The sequence below is a fragment of the Dendrobates tinctorius genome, unplaced genomic scaffold (genome assembly GCF_039654945.1).
Source record: "Dendrobates tinctorius isolate UK_male_01 unplaced genomic scaffold, ASM3965494v1 ptg000029l, whole genome shotgun sequence".
In the NCBI taxonomy this organism is placed as follows: Eukaryota; Metazoa; Chordata; class Amphibia; order Anura; family Dendrobatidae; genus Dendrobates; species Dendrobates tinctorius.
In genome coordinates, this window is record NW_027361697.1 from 57,646,441 (window position 1) to 57,669,159 (window position 22,719).

A 22,719-nucleotide genomic window follows, 5' to 3' on the forward strand; every position below is an offset into this window, starting at 1 on the left:
CAAAAAAAAAAAATTGGGATTGCTTTTAAAAAAGCAGTTTGCGGAGCAGTGGGTAAACAGCAATGCAGGAATGTCAGGAAGCCTTAGAAGGCAGCCCAACAACCAACACCACTGATACACCACTATATAGCCTCCCCTTGCACTGAACACACAATGACTGGTGTGTTGTGCAGGCCAAATCGCTAGCAGCAGAAGCAGTTTTTTTGTCTTCTTCCCTGCCTAACGCTCTCCCTACAGAATCAGCAGCAACCTCTCCCTATACTGAGATTGGCAGAAGTAAGATGGTGGTCGGCGTGCACGCCCTTTTATACCCCCTGTGACGCCCACCAAAGCAAGCCAATCACTTGCATGCCCTTCTGAAAGATGGTGGTGACCCCTGCCTATGTCATCACGTTGCCCACAGTGTCCGTGGATCCTGATTGGCTGAAAAAGAGCGCAAAACAAACTTTTGAAACGCGACTTTGGCGCGTAAGTCGCCGACCTCGTGGCCGACCTCATCCTAGGGTCGGGTTTCGTTTCATGAAACCCGACTTTGACAAAAGTCGGCGACTTTTGACATTTTTCGACCCGTTTCGCTCAACTCTAGTCCTGACCTTTCATCAACGATCAGCGATACCCGGCAGGGGGGCGCTGTCACACACAGCGATCTTGCTGGTGAGATCGCTGTTGCGTCACAAAAGTTGTGACGGGGACATTACACAATAGATGGGGTTACGGATGGTTTGGCCAATCATTCGACCGATATGTATCTCTCCTGACTCTTCCATACACAGGATGTGCTCTCTACGAGATATCCACTGCCAGACTCCTCAGGTAGCAGTTTATCTCACTAAAAACAAAAGGATAAACAGTTCAAAATCAGACATGATGGATCCTTATCTCTTCCAACATCATCTGTTGGGAGGAGAGACAAGAAGACTCCATACAAATTACACTGTTAACTGAGCCCGTCGATATCGTCAGGTTGGGCCTTCGTGAATTTAATGTGTATAGGGTGGTTAAGTCATTATAGTGACCAATCAATCTTTTGTTGGATTTGAAGTAAAGAAGACATTGGATCACTATCAAGAGAAAGTATTTTAAAAAAATATTGACCCTAACAGCAAAATGTTCTAGATTTCATAAAAAAGCCAAGGGTGAAATAGTTAAATTGGTTGTCCTCTAATAGAACAACCCTTTCTCAATCTGAATGTTTGCCCCTTTAATATTAAAAGACCTATACTCATCTCCTGTGCCGGTGCTGTTCAAGCGGTGTCAGCACTCGCGTTCCCAGGGCTCACATGAGGCCACGTGACTCCGGTACCTAATCAGTGCTGGTGGCACTTTCCTGGCCATCCAACGCTTTTCATGATGACCTTGACTTCCTATGCCTAAGCAATGTTGTCAAGTTATATGGAACTAATTCAGTCATTCATATTACATATTTTAAAGGAATGTTACCAATGGTAAATTACCTTTTGTTTAAATCAGATTTTTGTGTTGCATGTACAGTACTGTATGCACTGACCCAGAGAGGGGTAGTGAGTCCAAAATAGAATTAGCATAACGCAGAGACTAATATTCATGAAGTGCAGGACAGGGAAAAGTTAATCAAAATAATAAACAACTTTTATTGTGAAAAAAAAATAGTAGACAAAATAAAATAAAAATTGTAATTTTTTTCAACACAGGGGACATAAATAACAGGTGTTGGTGGTTGAACCAAAGGGGAGAAAAACCCTGAAGGTCATAATTACAGGAGAAAAGATAAAACATGATCAATTCATAATGACATATGCATATACAATGGAAATAAGATCGGCATGCCAGGGGAAAATTGTATTTAGGTAAAGATGCAGTCAGTATAAGAATATAATAGTATGCATCCTGGCAGCCAAGATCAAAGGGGCTCATCTACCAAGTATACCCAATACGCGTTTCATGAACGCTTCATCAGGGGTGGTTGGTAGTGGTAACAAGCTAGTATATAATATTAAATATAAATGAATATAATAGTACGGTTGTATGACCTGGAGGGATAATGAATCTATAACAATGGCATGTATCACATAAATAGAGAAGACAATTTCATAAATGTATTCATACATAGAGCCAATAAAAAGTTCAAGGATAGCAAAAGAATTAAACATAAAGACACATGATGTGGAAATGGAGTAAAGTAAACCATTTCTGAACATGCTGCTTATGAACATGCATGTTACCATAGCTCACAGCAACTCTGGGCTTGTCTCCCATTGAGCTCACTGCAAAAGGAGCTGCCAGCAGCAGATCTTGATGATTTGGATCCTCAAGTAAGTTCAGAATGACAGAACATTCCTCAGGCAACCATTAATAATCTCATCGATAGCAGGAATGGCTATAAGTACGTGTATTTCTGCATGTGGTGCTCATAATCAATCTAATATATAAAGCTCAAAGTGTGTATGTATGTGTGTATGTATGTATGTGTGTGTGTGTGTATGTGTGTATGTCCGGGATAGGCATCCGCACCGTCGCAGCTACAGCCACAAAATTTGGCACAGTCACACGTCTGGACCCCGAGAACGTCCTAAGCTATGTTGTGAGGCGAAATTTTAACCCCGCGCGTTCCAATTCACCAAACAATTTTGCCCCTATCTACATACTGTGGGGAAAAGTGTGTGCGCGTCAAGCCCCGCCCCTCATTGTGATGTCACAATGCCCCTATTTGCATACTGGGGAAGCAGTGTGTGCGCATCAAGCCCCGCCCCTCATTATGATGTCAGAATGGTTGCCATGGCGACGCTGATGTCATCATAGGTTGCAAGCCCCGCCGCCGCTCATTATGATGTCATAATGGTTGACTATGGATTGGAGGATGTGTGATGAGTATATGGGCACCGGACTATGGGATGGAGGATATGTATTACGGGTATATGGGCACGAGACTATGGGATGGCGGATATGTATGATGGGTATATGGGCACGGGACTATGGAATGGCGGATATGTATATGGGCACGGGACTATGGGATGGAGGATATGTATGATGGGTATATGGGCTCGGGACTATGGGATGGCGGATATGTATATGGGCACGGGACTATGGGATGGAGGATGTGTGATGGGTATATGGGCACTGGACTATGGGATGGAGGATATGTATGACGGGTATATGGGCATGGGACTATGGGATGGCGGATATGTATATGGGCACGGGACTATGGGATGGAGGATATGTATGATGGGTATATGGGCATGGGACTATGAGATGGCGGATATGTATGATGGGCATATGGGCACGGGACTATGGGATGGAGGATATGTATGATGGGTATATGGGCATGGGACTATGAGATGAAGGATGTGTGATGGGTATATGGGCACTCGACTATGGGATGGCGAATATGTATGATGGGTATATGGGCATGGGACTATGGGATGGAGAATATGTATGATGGGTATATGGGCATGGGACTATGGGATGGAGAATATGTATGATGGGTATATGGGCATGGGACTATGGGATGGAGGATGTGTGATGGGTATATGGGCACTCGACTATGGGATGGAAGATATGTATGATGGGCATATGGGCACGGGCCTATGGTATCGTGGATATGTATGATGGGTATATGGGCACGGGACTATGGGATGGAGGATAATTATAATTTTCTATAACTAACCACAGTTAGTTACTATGCCCGGGCAGCGCCGGGCTCTTCAGCTAGTATTTAATAAATCGAGATGCTCTGAAATTTTGTTTTCATTTTTCCATAAATTGCATATCATTACCATGTCTTTTGATCCTGTGATGTCCGTAATGTCACTATTTTTCCTTCTTTGTCTTGCAATGTCAATGTTGATGAGTGAATATAACGAGGCTAACACATCCATAAAGTATACTGAGATCAAAAGTTCCAAACTTAACCCCTTCACTTAAGATGTGAATGGCAGAAGTGTTTGTTTTTTAATTTATTTTGCCAACTAACCTTCTCTCAGACATAATCAAAGTTCTATTATTATTATTATTATTATTATTATTATTATTATTATTATTATTACACTCTTCATACTGCCCGACATAAACAATAAGGAATTGTACATTTTCCTATTGCCCGATCTAATGAGCTTCCATAGTAATAACAGCCATATAAATAAAAGGGACTGCTCCACAATAACCATGTAAATAAAATTAGACTACATCCATAATATTCACGTTTTATTTAAATATTTAACAGAATTTACCTTCACAAAAGGACTAAGAAAGGTCTCTAGGAAATTAAAAAAATTGCCAGAAGTTGGAGTGTTTCTAAAAATGTTACATGTCACCATGTATAGATGTAGTCAAATTAGCACAACATAGTAAAAAAATTAAATAAATTAACCAAATTGATCTATTTTACTGTGACTATGTAAAGATCATTTCATTTGTAGTGATTAGTACCTTATTAGGATACTATAGATAGTGGTGGGTTGATATCCGTATTCTTCCAAGGATGTAATCACTCACTGCTGAGCTGTCCCAGCATGCCCCTGAGGAACTGGATTTGCAAAACACATCTCTTCTTTTTGATGTTCCACAGGAATATACTTTAATGTGTTCACTTGGTCTCTCTTAGGCTGGGGTCACACTTGCAAATGTGATGGGAGAAACTCGCTCGAGTCTCTTTCATCAATACCCGACACTGTCTCCGGAGTGTGCTGCTGCATGTATTTCTATGCAACCGCACACTCCAGTCCAGAGTGCCGGGTATTGATATAAAAGATTTGCGTGAGTTTCTCGCATCACATTTGCAAGTGTGACCCCGGTCTTAGGGTAATGGATAGTATGCGTGTAAGAACATCGGACTTGTGAATGGAACCTCAATCCAAACCATTAACTAATAGGAAAATGACGGATAAGGCTGGAGTGCTTGTCATTATTTTAGCTTAATGAGATTGCTTTAGATACATGTATTTTGGCTGTACCAATGACTCTAGATGCAAAGGACTTGGCCTCCCTGTGGAGGAAAGACCAGTTCCTCCCACGTCACTAATGTGATGTAACTACACAGGCACAGCTCTCCGACGCCCCCTTTGTCTCTCAGGTCAGTAAGGGAACTGCACCTAGAGCAAATGGCCGCTGGGGAGGATGTCCTGTTACCCGCTGGGTATTCTAAGATTCGTAATCAGAGTAAAAGCATTAGCCCAAGATTAATTTTATGGTTTAATTGCCTTAAGGGCGCACTAGATAATTACAGAAATATACAGTAAGCTATACAATGGAATTACAGTGGATTTGCAGTCAGAGTAAAATATAACAATAAGGGTACAAGACTTAGAGATATTAAGCTGGAGGTCAATTTACCAGGTTGTAGGTTGCATGTGGATGCCAGGAGCTCTGCAGTCCACAGGTACAAGAATCTTAGTTTGCGGACAGACCCTAAATTGCGGGCCGCTGCTCCCCTTGGCAGATCTGTCCCCAGTTCCTTCTTAGATCATCATCGTCTGGTTCTTCTGTGAGAGAGTGTCTCTCTGCCATGTGCTGCTAGTTCTTAAGCATGCTGGGTCCCTCCCCCTGTGTCAGAGGGTGGGCTAATAATGTCCACCCTTTAGCTCCCTGCAGAACTTATTCCCAGTATCTAAGAAAGGAGGTAACTTTCTACAGCATGATCGGATCAGGACACAAGAAGTACCAGTGAATGCGGATTGTTTTGCCTGTCATGTGGAGACCAAACATGGCCCCATTGGGTCGCTGTGGAGGGCCAGTCTCTATATCTCAGGTCCCAGAGCCCTGACCGACTCAGGAGTCACACTGCCAGATGCGCAATTTCCTCAGGGTCAAGCGGATTTTTTTTATGAGTCTATAGCTCGAAAGGTGCGCTCATAATCCATGATCCTAGGATTTAGCCAGAGAGACTGGGAGAGACAATGGATGTGTATTTCCGTGTCTAGATGACAGGTATATTCTAATTGAGGCCCCCAGGCACCTTCCTGCCCCATGCTGACGTGGCTCCTACTCAAGCTTTGAAGTTCTGTTTTGGGCCTTATCTCATTATCATACTAAAAGGCCTTGCTATTCAACATTGGAGCACTAAATCCTGCTTTCTTCAATATGCTTACAGGCCCTGGGGGGGTAGGAGCAGTTAACTCCTTCATCCCACTCCCCAAATGGTGTATATATAAGAAAGGGCCACCGTTCGGGTCCCCAGGACGGGTCCTGCTGTTCCTTGTGCATGTATGATTTTGGTCTGGTAATCCTTTTGCCTTTTATGCTCTCACCATAAATCATTTATTGTGGCTACTGCTCCCAGGTCTATTGTGACCGCTGCTCTGGGGCTATACTTAGCCCATATGCTATGGTCTGGAATGCATTCATCTCTGTATGCTCATTTGTGGGATTGATCATATCTACACTATTATTGTGAACCTTTTTTTATAGCGGTCTTTATTATTATATATATGACTTGCAATCTTCTGGTTCCTACTCCTGAAGCAGCCTGGCAGGTCAGCAGCTAGTACTATTATATATTATGTTACTCTGATGGATTTTTCGCCATAGCTTTAGCCTTAGCAAGCATTGTTCTTTGCATTGCATATTTGCTCATTGAGTCTCCAGCATGATTTTTTGTATTGTATTATATTATGCGACATGTCTGCACATTGGCAGGTACCGGTTCTGGGTCCTTGTTTTTACTTGTGTTTTATTATGCAATTTTCTATTGTGTGCACCAATAAAGCCTTGTTTTCACTACTTTTTGTAATAATTGGTGTAGTGTGCATGTTATGGTAGTGCTTTCCTTCCTCTCTTTTTTGCACTCCCCAAATGGTGACACTTAAAAAAAAAATCCCCATTACTTAACTTTATATGCTTAACTTTATCATATGACACTGCTGCTGATATGCCCAGACAAAATATCACCTACATACTGTTATAAAGCTAAATACACTACACTAACCATTACTACTAATAATACCACTATACTAGGACCAAGTAATATCGTCACACCATGAGCTCTGCCATTACCACTCTATGGTGAATAAATAACACTACTACAGAACAAAATACACTATACAAATATTACCAATAATAATGCAGAGAGACTGAATTATGCCGCCAAACTATTACTGAGCATTTTACTGCTGTTTTTCCCAAATTGAGATCAAAATAGTTAAGCAGCAAAATAATAGAAAATACATCAAAGACACAAAGAAAATTTCAGCTGTGAATTTCTGGCAGTAATACCTTTTTCATATATAAGGCCCATTTCACACATCCGTATATTTCCAGAACCGGAAAAAATGGTACCGGAGATATCCGTGTCCGTGTGTCCATGTGTGTGCTATGTGTGGCAACCGTGTGCCACCCGTGTACCGTATCAGTACCACACGGACAGCCGCCGGGGAAGAAGAGCTACTGTAAGCCCTGTTCCCCGGCGACAGGTGCTGAAGCAGGCTGTAATCATTCTCCCCTGCTCTGTCGGTGAGCAGAGGAGAATTATAAGAGTTATATTAAAGTCTGAATGACAGCAGGTGGTGGCTGTGGAAAACCCCGATCATCCGCCCCTACTGTCATTGTTATTAGCGACAGCAGGTGTCGGATGATGGGAGTAATAGTCCCAAAAGCCACCACCTGCTGTCGTTCGGACTTTAATATAGTTCTCATCATTCTCCTCTGCTCGCTGGCAGAGCAGTGGAGAATGACAACACGCTTCAGCACCAGCCGCCGGGGAACAGCGCTTACAGTAGCGCTTCTTCCCAGCGGCCGGGCATGTCACACAAAGGACATCAATGTGTGTTCTCCGTGTGCACGTGTGCGGGATGTTTTGCCGTCCATGATGATGACAAAAACCAGAAATGTCAGCGTATTTTGCCCACGGACACATGGTCGGCAGAAACACACTGGATGTGCATAGACCCATTCATTTGAATGGGTTTACGTGTGTACGTGTCTCCGGTACATGTAAAAACTGTCACCACACGTACTGGAGACATGGACGTGAAAAAGCTATGAGTGAACATATCCGTAGTGTGATATTGTGAGTCCCACTCAGTAGAGTTATGCTTACATGTAGCGTTTTTCTGCTTTTTTTTTTTTGCAGCCAAAACCTGCTCTCTTGGCAGTAAAAACGCTATGTTCAAAATATCCATTTTGCTGCATTTTTTTGGCATCTTTAACAGTGCTTTGTTTTTGTTGCATCTTTTGTATTGTTTTCGAGGGTGTAGATTACGTGTGCTTTCTCTACAATACATGTTTAATAAAGTTAGTTTTTGTTACCAAAATTGTTGTGAAAGAAGTGACATGCTGCAAATTTAAAAAAAGCAAAAAAGAAGAAAAGACCTGCATGAGATTTCTGAAATCTAATAGCTTTTGCAGTTTCTGTAAAAAGCCAATTTTAATTTGCATAAAACACAGCAAAAAAATGCTCCAAAAACGCTGCAAGTGAAAATAGTGTTATAGTTTTTCTTATATGTCATAAATAGTAATAATGCCCTCTTTCTGTTTGTACACAGTAATTGTGGTCCCTTTTCGCTCCCATGTATTAATAGTGCATCCTAAGGCCGTTCTAGACAATAATAAGGATCCCTGTGTGCCGCAAAGAAAAATAATAATTTTTCTCTGTTCTCCATAAAAACTATTAGCACTCTGTTTCTACCTAGACAGTAATCGTTCCTGTTTAACTGGAATCCGTCAGCAGGTTATTACTATGGAATCTGGGATCAGCATAATTTAGAGAAAGAAAGCCTGATTTCAGTATCACTTACTTATGGTAGTTTTCCTGTTTTGTTTGATGTAGATGTAGCAGAGCTAAGACTTCTGGGCTGTATATAACCCCATCCACACCCCTGATTGGCAACTTCCCATGTACAATGTGAATTGTCAGAAAGCTTCCAAACAGTGGTGGGGGCGTGGCTACACAGATTAACTGGACTAGTATGCACATGAGACCTAGTCATCTAGTGATAATCTCCTGCTGATCTAACGCTGATTGTATTGAAGCTTCAGCACACGGCCTAATAAGTGACAAATTCCTGTAATCAGCCTCTCACCTCCTACATTAAGCTGCTGTAAGATTCAATAGCAAAAAACAGCTGTCAGATTCCCTTTTAAATTAAAAATGATTCTTGTATGCCTTTTGAAGGCTATACTGTCCCTACAAGTAATAGTGCCCTCTGATTTCCCCCTTCAAGAAATAATTCCACCTGAGTGGCCTTTCAAGAAATAATGCCCCTTTAGTAGACCCTTCAAATAATAATGTCCCTTGAGTGCACAGTCAAATTAATATTTCCCACTCTAGAAAAAATACGCTCTGAGTGCTCCTTCAAGCAATACAGCATATTGAGTGACCTTTTCAAGTAATAATGCCTCCTTAGTACCCTTTTAAATAGTAATAATGTCACCTTTGTGCTTCATCACCTGTAAAAAATAAAGGTTTTACATACATATCATCTTAGGGATGTTGATATCACAGAGGCCGCAGGTCTAAAGTGTCTTTCGGCCTATGAGACAGAAAGTGATAGCGCCGGCAGCCCGTACCACAAGATCGGGCTGTATCAATGTTATGTTAACAAAGATGCAGTGCTAAGTGGGCCATCACCGGATCCTTTGATAGTGCCTCAGAGAAGGGCCTCAGAAATGTTGCACCCCTTGAAATTTTGTTCTTGGTGTAACAATGCCCTGTGTGTGAACCATGCTGTGCCACTGGATATTATATTTCTGTCATCATTGACAGAAATATGTTAATTTTGTGTCTATATAAATCTCTGTTGATTTTTGTGTCTATATAAATCTCTCATTTATGTTTGCATTCCAGTACCAACTACAGTTGAGGGTATGGTTGTAAAAGTTGGACCAGCAAACAATGAAGTGAAAGTTGATTGTAGAGAACCTGCACGAATTAACGGAGTAAAAGGAGTATTCGTACTTTTAGAAAATAATGTCAAAAAAGCTGAAAGCACAATTTGCCACTTTCCTAGAAAAGATCTGTCCTACCTGACAACATATTCATTTACGGTAAGAAAAATAATTTTACCATTTAATATGTGAATAAAAAGTTTGCCATTTCTAACGGTTGGTAGGTTTTTTGCTCAACATATTAATCCACATTGGGAAAAAATTCTTAATATCGATGAAACATACATTAAGAATGATACACAGCAACTTGTATGCCAAGTGTACATCAAGGACCCAATAGATACTATATGTATGAATAGTGGATCTGAGTGACTATTGAACCCTTCTTTCAAAAAGAACATGTGAGCGATATCATGAAGCTTGGTTCACAGGAGTCACTTACTTAGCAGCTGGGATGGGAATGGGTACATGGAAGGCCTCAGTCCGACGTCAGGTTTTTTTTATGTCTGAGAAAAATTGATCTTGTTTTATCAGAGATTTCCATTGGATTTTCATCAGATTTTCATCAGTATTTGGTCAGTTTCATCCGATTTTTTCACCTATGAGAAAACAAAAGAAAGCTTCTCCACATTCTCCTATTTATCTGTCAGTGAACACAGACCGAACTAGGATGGCATCCGAATTTCACTGACCCATATATTTGCACTGCTAATTTTGATCCGACACTTGGAGCAATATCGGACATGTCTCCATGATTTGCATGGACCACACACACTGTCCGAGGAAAGAATCTAATATGTGAACAGCCACTTAGACTGTCATAGGTACAAGTGCTATGGATCGAACTCATACGTGAAAAACTGATGTGTACATGAGGCCTAACATTTACAAGTGGTTGTTTTCGGGGCCTATGAAAGAAAGAGGCCAAAATCAGGAGGCACCATACTTCTTCTCCATGGGTAACGGTAACTTGCACAAGGATTGGTGTCCATATTAGCAAGTAAGATAAAGGGATTGGTGGCAACAATTTTTTTGCCCTACAAACTTGGTGGGAAGAACTAACCTTACACTGTCCAGTGAACATTAACATGGCCATGTGCATGAAGCTTTACTTAGGGAATATTGATCAGATATAGGAAAATAAAGAGTTTAAATAAAGAGTAAAAACACTTGTCTTCTGAAGCTTAAGGCCACATGCACACCTTGAGTATTTGGTCAGTATTTTACCTCAGTATTTGATCAGTATTTTGCCTCAATGTTTGTAAGGAAAAACCAGGAGTGGGTGAAAAATGCAGAAGTGGTGACGTGTTTCTATTATACTTTTCCTGATTGTTCCTTGCTTGGTTTTGGCTTCCAAATGCTAAGGTAAAAAACCTCACCAAATACTCACGTGGCTGAAGGATTTTTACAGGCAATTGTGTTCATATCTTTACTCTGATCTATAAATGTATATTGTTCCTTTTTGCTTGCCAATGTGACTTTTTTATGATCTCTTGCCTCGGAAAAGAACACAAAATAGTCTGGGCACACCTTTCTTTATTCATTTATAGAATCTTGTTACACAGAATCAAATCAGTTGTGAAAACTTACGTTTCGCATTTATTTTGCAGGTCTACTATAATAATAAAGAATATGACGGACCGCCTGAAATAATGAAAATAAAAACACGGTGTAAGTACATTGAAGGATCAAATTTTGAAGAGAAAACCTTATACTATTAGAAATCTTCCTGAACAACTATTATGTGTGGATGGCTTATGTATCTGGATATGAGTAAATGCTGGGATAATGTTGTAATTATTAACTCTGAACTCACTTCCACTCTCCTTCTGTAATGACACAAATGGGGTTTGCTCTGCAAACCAATGAAGCATTTAACAGTCCTCTATTCTAATATCTAAGCTTAGGTGCCCAGGGGACGTGTCACAATGCAAACCATAGACCATTTGTGGACTTATAGCAGGAGATTGACAGTCAGTTCAGAAGTAATATTTGCATCTCTGGAATCTGTCACTACTCTTATTCTTCCATTCTCTAAGAGGGTCAGGGCTGATAAACAATAAACTTGTTGTTCACGCAAATCTATGTCGACGTGATTCTTAAAATAAAGGGATAACAACAAAATTGGATATTAAATGTATTCTTTACCGTTACAAGTGATGAACCCTTGTACGATTCTGCAGCACTCTATAGCAAACTTTGGTGTTCCAATGGGACTTCATGGTCTTTTTAAGACTGTTATAATATGTTGCCCACTAGGACAGTTGTCTATACAGAGGAATAGCTAGAAATTAATGGGACACATAGCAACATTTTGAATGACTTTTGATCTCCAGAGCAGGTGCCATCTCCATGCAAAAGTGAGGTTAATCATCATCCGTAAACACTTGATTATGTTATTGTTAAAGCACCACTCTAGTGGTTTTTTTAAATGCAGTGCTGAAGTGGTGGAACTAATCTAATTTCCCTGCCTGTAGTATTAGACTTACCTGCCATCTTCAGCTCTTCCCAGTGCTGCTCCAGTCCAATGCCACCATCTTGTGACTGCAGCCCCTGACTGACTGGAAGTCAGAGGTAAAGGTCACAAGCTCACAGTGTAAGTCTATGAGGACCTTGTTCTGGCTCTCATAGACTTATATTGACTTGTGACTTCCGACTCACCCAGCAAACACTGGAGCGATCCGCCAGGTCACTAACTGCAGAAGACCACCCAGAGCAGTCCCAAGAGCAGAAGAAAACATCAGCTGGTAAGTATAGTACTGGGATCAGGAAACATACATTAGTTACACCACTATAGAGATGCAATAAAACAAACACATGGTGCTCTAAATAAAAGATGTACTGTGTCATATTCGTGCTCTCACAGAATAGTCTCTAAAATATATGCATACCCCAGAACAGAACCCTCATAAATTCAGACTTCAGACCGGACTTCAAAATTTGTTTTGACCTCAAACCTTATTGTAAGACAGCAGAATTGACCCCCAAAATTATTTTGGTCCCCTGATTCCTTAATATATCAGACGACATTCTAAAATTTATTTAGACCCCAAACCAGACATCAAAATGATTCAAAATCAAAAGCCAATCCAGACGCTTAACGGGGTTGTCCACTGTCAGCTTCTTTTTTTCCCCACAGGCCCAGTGATTTGTAAAATAACAAACTATGTTGTACTTATCATCCCTGGGTCCTACGCTGCTGCTGGTAGTTATATTTTTAAGCAAAAAAAAACCCATTTCCAAAAAAGTTGGACATTGTATGAAATGTAAAGAAAACAAGGATGCAATGATTTGGAATGGTGACCGGTCTGCAAACCCTGTCTTATGAGGAAAGGTTGCAGGATTTGGGAATGTTTAGTTTGCAAAAGAGAAGACTGAGAGGAGACTTAATAGCTGTCTACAAATATCTAAAGGGCTGTCACATTGTAGAAGGATCAACTTTATTCTCATTTGCACAAGGAAAGACTAGAAGCAATGGGATGAAACTGAATGGGAGGAGACACAGATTAGATATTAGAAAAAACTTTTTGACAGTTAGAGTGATCAATGAGTGGAACAGGCTGCCACGAGAAGTGGTGAGTTCTCCTTCAATGGAAGTCTTCAAACAGAGGCTGGACAGACATCTGACTGGGATGATTTAGCGAATCCTGCTTTGAGCAGGGGGTTGGACCAGATGGCCCAGGAGGTCCCTTCCAACTCTACGATTCTATGATTATATGATTCTATGAAATAGAGGCTGGACAGACATCTGACTGGGATGATTTAGCGAATCCTGCTTTGAGCAGGGGGTTGGACCAGATGGCCCAGGAGGTCCCTTCCAACGCTACGATTCTATGATTCTATGATTCTCTGGAAATCTCATATTAATATTTTATTCACAATAGAACGTAGAATACAGATCAGAAGGTTAAAGTTAGACATTTTTCATTTCACTTGAAAAATTAGAGGGGTTATCCAGGTTTGGGATAAAATTCTGCTTTCACTCTGTGTGACTAAAGACTTCTGAATCCTTACATTACAATGTGCTCATTCCATGCTATCAGGATAATCTGATACCAGCAGCAAGAGCGGGTTTTCACATGACCCCTATTATGCAATTTGCATATTTCTGGCCACATTGCAACTAGACATGCATGGCATCACACAGTACAAGTGATTTGAATAAGGCCAAACACCTAAAACCACATGTATTAGTCATCACATGACTGCCAGCGCTTGCTGCCAGTACCAAAGAATCCAGAAATGTGCAGTGTACATGCTTTGAGGATTCAAATGTCTGCTGTCACATAGAGTGACTGCCAACTTTCATCAATCCATACAACCCCTTTAACTTATTTCAAAATGGATGGCAATAACACATCTCGAAAAAGTTGGGATACAGTTAACAAAGAGGCTGGAAAAGTAAGTGGTATTAATGAAATACAAATGGAGAGTCAATTTTTAACTAAGTCACATAACTGTGTTCAAATAGACCGTGTTAGACAGGCAGAGTCTCTCAGAAGCAAAGATGGTCAGAGGTTAACAAATTTGTAAACAATGGCATCTAAAAATTGTGAAACAAGTTTAGAAAATGTTCCTCAACATAAAATTGCAAAGACTTTGAATATCCCATCCCTTACAGTACAAAATATCATCCAAGCATTCATAGATTCTATCCATGAATACAACGAACAAGACTGGTGGTCAATATTGGATCATTATAATCTATGGGCCCTCGGGCGGCACTGTATTAAAATAGGCATGATTTGGTCTTGCAAATAACTGCATGGTAACCTCAAAAAGAGTAAAAAAAATCCTCCAAAAAATTCAGTTACAAACCAGACAGCCTGTCTGGGTTGTAAATAACTGCATGGTCTCAGGAATAATTTTAGAAATCATTGTCTGAACATAATTTGCTGAACAACCCACAAATGCAAGTTAAAGCTCTGTTATGTAAAGAAGACACAATTCATAAAGACTGCCCTCTTTTCTGGGCCAAAGCTCATTTGAAGTATACTGAGGCAAAACGGAAAACTTTTTCATGATCAGAAGAATCTTCCAATTTTGAAAATGTTTATGGAAACCACTGATGCCGTGTCATGCTAGTGTAGAAGGGAGGACCGGGCTGTCAGGGTTGTTGAAGTGCCAGGTCCGGAACTGCTGGGGCTACACCTCCTGTTGCTGGAGGTAATGCAATTGCAGCTGGAGTGAGCCAGTAACCTGGGTGAAGGGAGCATGGGCACGGTCAGTAAGCTAAAAAGGGCTGCGTGGGAACGGAGGGTAGATTCCCACCAGAATGCTAAGCAGGTGCGGATCGCAGCCGCAGTGAGGAGAACGATAGGCCGTAGCGTGCAGAGACAAGGCAACAGCGTGAGAGACTCACCCATATCAGCAGTGCACAGGGGAGCGTGAGATGGACAGAGCATTGTGGTACAGAGGTCCGGGTGTCAACTGACAGCCAGAGAGGCTTATGCCTGTCAGAACATTGCAGCTTAGCCATTCAGGTGATGGCTGCTACCCAAAGAGACACACGCTGAGTGGAACCTTGCAGAGACCTCGATCCTATCGCTTTGCAGTTACATGGACTAGGGGCTCAGCGGGCAAAACCGGAGACGGCCCGCTGCCGCTAGAAGCAGGAGCATGTGTTGGGTGGGGACGCCCGAAGATGCTGCACTAACAGTCTTCGGCATTTGTACTACCCACGGGATCTTCAGAGAGTGACGGGCTGCGGAGCCACGATAAGTGATCTGTTATCAAAAGACAGTCTAGTTTAACAATCGTTATTTAGTTTAGTTTTTGTACCCCTTTTACCCTGCTATCTCCCTGTGAGAAGTTTATTGCTGTTGGATAATTAAATATAGTTAATCCGTGCTTTGCAGCATTTGTGTTTCTGCATCCCAGTACCTGCTTCTTACACTGACGTAAGAAAAGAGGGACCATCCACCTTGTTATCAGCACATAGTTCATAAGCCTAATGGTATGGGGGTTGCATTAGTGCCTATGGCATGGGCTGCCTATACTTCTTGTAAGGCACTCCCAGTGCTGGGTATGATATTGAGGTTTTAGAACAACACACCCATCCAGACATTGTCTATTTCAGTGAAGACCTTGCATATTTCAGCAAGACAGTGCTAAACCACAAACTGCATCCATCACAACAGCATGCCTTCATAGAAGAGTTTGGGTGATGAACCAGCTGTCTGCAGTCCAGACCTTTTAAGCATAGAAAACATTTGGTGCATTATGAAGCAAAAAGTAGACAAAGACCCTGGACTGTTGAGCAGAATCCCACTTTAGATCAGAATGGAACAATATTCCTCTCCCAAAATTCCAGCAATTGGTCTCCTCAGACATTTTCAGATTGTTGTAAATAAAAAAGGGGATAATACACAATGTTAGACATGACTCTATCCTAACTTTTTGAGATGTCTAAATTTGTTATTTTTTTTCAAAAGAAATGGAAAAAGGTCGGATGTTCACCTTCTAATTTGTGTCCTATATTCTGCTGTGAATAAAATATGTCAAAAAGAGATTTCCAAAACACTGCATTCATGTTTTAGTTACATTTTACACAGCGTCCCAACTTTTTGGGAATTGAGGATGTGTTTTGTTTTAGTAATTTACAACCTTCAGAATTTTTCCATTGTTTATTTTGTGTTTTCCAGATAATGATAAGGCCCTCATTGGATTCTTGGCTTTTTTCATAATTATCACTTGCCTGGCCCTGATCCTCGTTATGTATAAAATCTACAAACTGCAGAAAAGATCTTCATGGTAATGTGGAAACTTCTTTTATAATTATACAAACAGCTTGGTATCATTCATCATGTACTTTAAATATATTTCTAACTGGAACCCCCACTACTATGGACCATTTATACTTTGTGGCAGAAGGATTTTTGACTTCCTCAGGCACCAGAACTCTCTTCAGACAACACTAGGAAGATAACCCTGAATATAATTTATATATCTGCCCAAAACATTGCCACTCCCTATCCCTTTAAGGCAGTTTGGACCCTTTTCATGTTATTATTTGGTTTTATCAGCCATCATTTCTATCATGCCACCAACAATAATGAAATACAGTTGGGCAATATTGTTATTCTGCAGGTGGTATAAGAGTGACTGAAGGATAGGAGGGATAGAAAAGACTTAGAAAAGGCAGCTATTATTATGTACAAAGTTGATTTACTGTTACTGCTATGAATTAAAATGCATAAAAAATAGTCGAAGAGATGTACATACCATTCAAACACAAATCAAGTCTGCATATGAATCTATAGCTGTGCTATGTGCCATCGTCATCATCACCATTAATTTATTAAACAAGCTTAGTAAAGGGACTTCAGCATCCATTCTAGTTGTGGTGTCCAAGCAGGATCCCACTTCTTCACTCGATAGTAGCGAAAAATCTGGCACTCTAAATTAATATTAAGCTTTGCGTCATTTAATTTACAATCCAGTATTACTGTGATAATTCAGTCATTAAGTGGTCCTTCAGACGGATGGATGGTAGACTAGGGTAGAGTATGATCTATCACTTTTAGCGATCCAATTACAGGGAGAAGGAGCAGTGAATCTGTGTTTCATGTGATCATGCAACGCTTTTAGCTTCTACTCACTAACAGTGATCTTTACAGATCTGTACCATATTGGGGAGCAAAAACGCACAGGGAGGATTAAATAGAACTGGTGCCTTAAAATTAACAAACAGTATCTGGAGTAAGACGCCCCTTTTCATTTAAATTGGCACATTACTGGCCTCCTGTCTAAAGTTAAAGTTATAGTCCAGACTGACATGAAAAGTTTGCACTTACCCAATATGACGGCAATCCACACACTGTCACATATCCCCCATATTCTCCGTGTGGGTGGGTGATCGCAAGACCACATGTAGGTTATTTATATATTTCTGGTCATGTACCAAAAAGACTCCTCTCATTAATTCTCTTAAATTGAGAGAAGCCAGATGAGCCTAGTCAGCAGAATAGTATGGATTTGCCTTAAAATTATGCTGGTATAGATTTGTTTGTAAAATAATAATGTCTGGAAAATATGTTGTGCTGCATGGGGTCCAGTTTTTCTTTATGCTAAGTACTGCCTCTCTTTTTAAAAAATTGGCAATAAGAACAGAAAACAAAAATGTTGCAAATTATTGGGCAAATGGCTTAATTTGAATTTTTCTTCGTGCTTCTCTCTATACATTTTCACGCTTAAAAATCGTGTTAAACAATATTCTTGCAATTTCAGCAATTTTCCTGATGACTTTCCACTAATTGAGCAAGGTAATCGGATTTATAATATAAAACTATTTAAAGTCAAATGCCACAAGTTGTATAACTGTTTTTAGTAACCTTTTTTTTCTATAAGTTCTCACTGATAAGTGTCTGTAAAGAAATATTCACATGATTGTTTTAGAAATGTCATAGACTGAAGATAAATGTATCTGAATTGGTTTGCGTTGGTATAACTGCATGGCAGAACTTGTGTGCACATCAATAGACACAGATTCAACAGGGTTCATTTGAAACAATTTTCACTTAAAATAAGACACACAAACATATACGGTAGTTACTACAGGAACCATACTGACGTCAATGCTCGTCTCAGCAGCTGGATTCACAAGTCACTGTCATTGTGTTCCGCCAGTCGTGCTGAGTGGTCACATTACTGATGTCACCACTTAGCACTGCATCCGGATGTAGTAAGATCAGGGATCTTTCTAGGACATTGGATAGATTAACAGTGGACCCCTTTAGATTGTTTTATTTTTTTAAAGGTAATAAACGGGTAAAAGAGGGTCTTTTTGCAATTAAAAGACTTTTTATGTGTGTTTTTATTGCTTTTGACTACAAGGTTAGTAATGGGAGTGTCTTATAGATGCCTTGCCATTGATAATGCCTGGGTTTGATGTCAGCAGACATTACACAGCTGAAATCAACCCCAAAGCCATTACCCCTCTTGCCAACGCACCAGAGCAAATGGAAGATCCAAAGCTAAGTGCAAGAATTAATGCATCTAATGGATGAGTAATTTCTGGTGCTGCCGAGGGCTGGTGTTATTTGTCTGGGAGGGGGCCAATATCCATGGCCCCTTTCGAGCATATTAATTTAAGTGCGCAGCTGTCTGCTTAGCCCCTGCTTGTGTATTAAAAGTAGGGGGGATGCCACAATTGTTTTGGGGGGGTCCCACGTTTTAATAACCAGTAAAGGTTTTGTAGAGAGCTAAGAGCTGATACTAATAGCCTGAGACGCTTCATGGATATTGGATTCTTCTCAAAATAATAACACAAGCCCCCAGCTGTCTGTTTTCCCTCAACTGGTTATTAAAAAATGAGTGGGACCCCCACACCATTTTTTATTTCATTTTACATGTATTTTATATATAAAATAATGAGCAGAAGTCACCTGAAGAAGAAGGTCACTTATATTGCCTGCCTCATGGCTTTCAAAGCTTGATAATATAATTTTTACATCACATTGCACATACACATTCCTTTTTCAAGGTGAAATCTGCCTGAAAAGATGCCATATGCTATTATTATTTGTTTAATGGCCTTTGGCTCCATCTTGAGCCATGGCGACTTGATGGATGAGCGATCTATAGGATGATCGATCTTGTATAAGCCTACATAGGTCCACAAGGGTCTTCTCCAATGTTATCTTAATTGTATCAAGCTATCAGGTTGCTGGTAACCTCTTTGTTTTGTGCCATGTGCACATACTCTAAAGCAGGGGACCCCAACCTGTAGCTCGGGAGCCACATACAGCTCACGGTCCCATGGATTGTGGCTCGCGGCTGTCTGCCAGCTTGGTGCATTAGCTGCAGGTCTAGGAAACAGGTGTGAAGACCACAGCTCAAAAAGGTGAATTCTGTGAGTAGTCCTGCACAGAAGAACAGAGCTGGATGCACATACACTGGTCTAAGGGGTTTATAGATCATTTGAGTATGGTAGGCTGGAGACAGGATGATACTACCTATAAGAGGAGATGCTTGAACCTGGATGTAAAAGTGTGTTGAGACAAAACTGAATGGGGGTATTTTGGGAACCTTTGGATCTTGGTATTTTGCTTTGGGATAATTTCTGTGGAAAAGCTTTAGTTATCATTGCCCCCCTAATGTGGGCTTTGGTTGCCACTGCTGTGAGGGGGGCAGTACCTGGATGTGGCTCGCGACTCTCTCTCAGAGCTGAATGTGGCTCTCAAGGTCAGGAAGGTTGGGGATCACTGCTCTAAAGAGTACTTATCATCAATTTGGAGTTAATTTTATTATTTAAGAAAAGAGTGTGCAGTCCCAGATTAGTGATTTTTCTAAATATTGCATATTAACAAAAGTTCTCATAGGAAGTTATCCTAAACCGCCCAAAAGGAGCATGATTTTCTAGTAAAAGTTGGGCTGTGTGATCTCAGCATGTAAAGCAGGTTTCCACAATTCTATGCAACCCCTTTGACGGGAGATTAGGGACACTTTTGAGCACTTTTGTTAATAGGTTATATTTAGAAAAAGATGTAGTTTCCCACTGATTTATTAAATAAAAATGGCAGCCTCAGACTGGAGATATGGATTCTTTAACTCAATAGCGGGAAACAAACAACAAACAAAACCCAGCGGTGCCAGTTTTTAGGTAGTAGACTCGGCAAAACTAGCAGTGTATCACATTGTAGTCTGCAGTTTCTCTAACAGGAATAGTCTGTAATGTGCACTCATACATGCAGCACATGACAGGCTTTGGGAACGTCCACTGTTCCACAGGACCAATTGCAGGCCACGTTTCTCATATTTTTGTTCCAGACCATGGACAGTCATGTCAACTTATTGTGTCAGGCCACGGTATAGCATTTCAATTCAGACAACAGCTAGCATTTCACACACAGACCACGATTTCTGTGGTTGTCGCAGTGATTTCTTTTCATATAGGGTCTCAGGACAGGCAGCTTATTGTTGTCATATACTAAAATCTCTAGGTCAGGATGTCTCTACAAGTATTTGAGGCCACCATCAAGTAGTCGTCAGGGAGCAGACCATAGATTTGAGAACCGCTATACACTCTCTTTCTCTGTTTCTAATTTGGCTCAGTTTCTAAGCAATCCCAAGTAAATGTCTCATCCTCTCTTTGCTCTAATCAACCAATAGGCACTCCCTTGTCTAGCAATATCTATATATGACCATGAAGCAGCAAAGCTTCTATGTATTTACTCTTGACCTGCCTAGAGCTTGTGCGTCACTACTCTTTAGTTGTCCTGTACAAGTGACCTAACAATCCTGTGTCCCCTCTACATGTACACATGAAAGAAGGTCCAGCAACATTTTTATTTCATAAACTCTCTTAATTACCTATATAATTATGTGTAAGTGTATTAATATACTTTCCGAATACAGCCTATCCCATTTTCCAGCATCACTCAGGTACTGTTCTTGCCTACATACCACAGGGGATTGATGTGAGAGTTGGAAGTTGCTTTCTCTATGTAAGTCTATGGTATTGAGCCTTGTTCTGTAGCTCCTTAGACTTATATTGATGGAAGAAGCTCCACGCCTCACAGTGGTCACTGTGCGAGCCAGCAAAGAAAAGGAGTGCTCACGTGGGACTGGAACAGCATTAGAAACTGGGTAAGATAGCAATCGATAAGAATAGCAATACACCTACACATCATTGCATAAATAATAAGGACAGTTTATGAAAGAAGAATTTCAGTGAGAATTTTTACTTAAAGCTCAGTGCCTGTATTATATATATTGGACATTATACATATATATGTAAACCTTGCAGGGCATTTTACCTCATTAACTATATATAAGAGCCATAGGTAGGCAGTTGACACAAGGTGCTCAATGCCCACATTACTCTTTATGAGGGATCAAACAATAGATGGCATAACCATAACATTACTCAAGTTCCTTCTCTCAACAAGTTCAAGAAGCACCAAGTTAAAGGGAACCATAGGTAACTAAACTGAACAGGGTTCTTTGAAAGTAATCCATTCAAGATCATCATGCTTCCTCCTGTTTAGCAAGGTAGAAGTAAATCTTAAGAGTAAAGCCCCTCCTGTGCATTTGAGAATGGATATTAGAGACTAGTTGTTTTATAAATTTAGAATGTTATATAATCTTGGTTCCAGGCATTAGAGTGGTTCTTAAAGGGTTTTACTGGGACCAAACAATTGATGACTTTTGTGTAGTACTGGTCAATAGAGTTGAGCAACTTTGGTCGGATCAGGTTTCATGAAACAAAATTTGAGTCGGATGAAACTGGTCCGACTAGGGCAAAAAAAGTCGGAGTTTCGTCCGAAACCCGGCCACAATGCAAGTCAATGGGGAATAAAAGTCGGCATTGAGTGGATGAATGTCATCCACTCAATGCCGACTTTTATTCCCCATTGACTTGCATTGAGGTCGGGTTTCGGACGAAACTCTGACTTTTTTTGCCCTAGTCGGACCAGTTTCATCCGACTCAACTTTTGTTTCATGAAACCCGATCCGACCAAAGTCGCTCAACTCTACTGGTCAACATTTAAGTGGTTGTCCACCTTTGGAGACAATTTTGTTCTTACTTAAATGCATGTCTATGGGGCTAAAAAAAAATCATTTTTGGAGTTAGGCTTCATTAAAAATTTCCGCCGTTTGCCTCCTCTAACCGCTGTATTACACTGTCCATTCTGGCTGCAGAATGAGTTAAATATAATGCGGCTAACCCCATTATTTTAAAAGATATGTTGAGGAAATGATTCTGTGGCTCTATTTTACAGGTATGACAGGTTCTCCTTCTGTCTTCTTCACAGACTACACAGATCTCCAGTCCATACATTGGTGAGGTTTTCAATTGGAAGAGACTGATGGACAGGTCTGGTCATATGTTCCTCCACCAGCAGCTATTGTATGGACTGGAGAGCTGTGCAGTCTGTGAGGAAATCTGCAGTAACTAGAGTAGGAGAACCTGCCATACCT

General features: G+C 40.7%; 1 protein-coding gene across 4 annotated transcripts in view; it reads left to right on the forward strand.

Moving 5' to 3' along the window:
• Positions 1-22,719, forward strand: part of PTPRC (protein tyrosine phosphatase receptor type C) — a 253,456-nt gene that overhangs the window by 190,944 nt on the left and 39,793 nt on the right. For all 4 annotated transcript variants that reach the window (XM_073571743.1, XM_073571744.1, XM_073571745.1 and 1 more), the window contains 4 exons: positions 9,755-9,954; positions 11,406-11,466; positions 16,440-16,548; positions 18,025-18,059. In XM_073571743.1, coding sequence (XP_073427844.1) covers positions 9,755-9,954; positions 11,406-11,466; positions 16,440-16,548; positions 18,025-18,059 — 405 coding nt within the window. The remainder of the gene's footprint in view (positions 1-9,754; positions 9,955-11,405; positions 11,467-16,439; positions 16,549-18,024; positions 18,060-22,719) is intronic.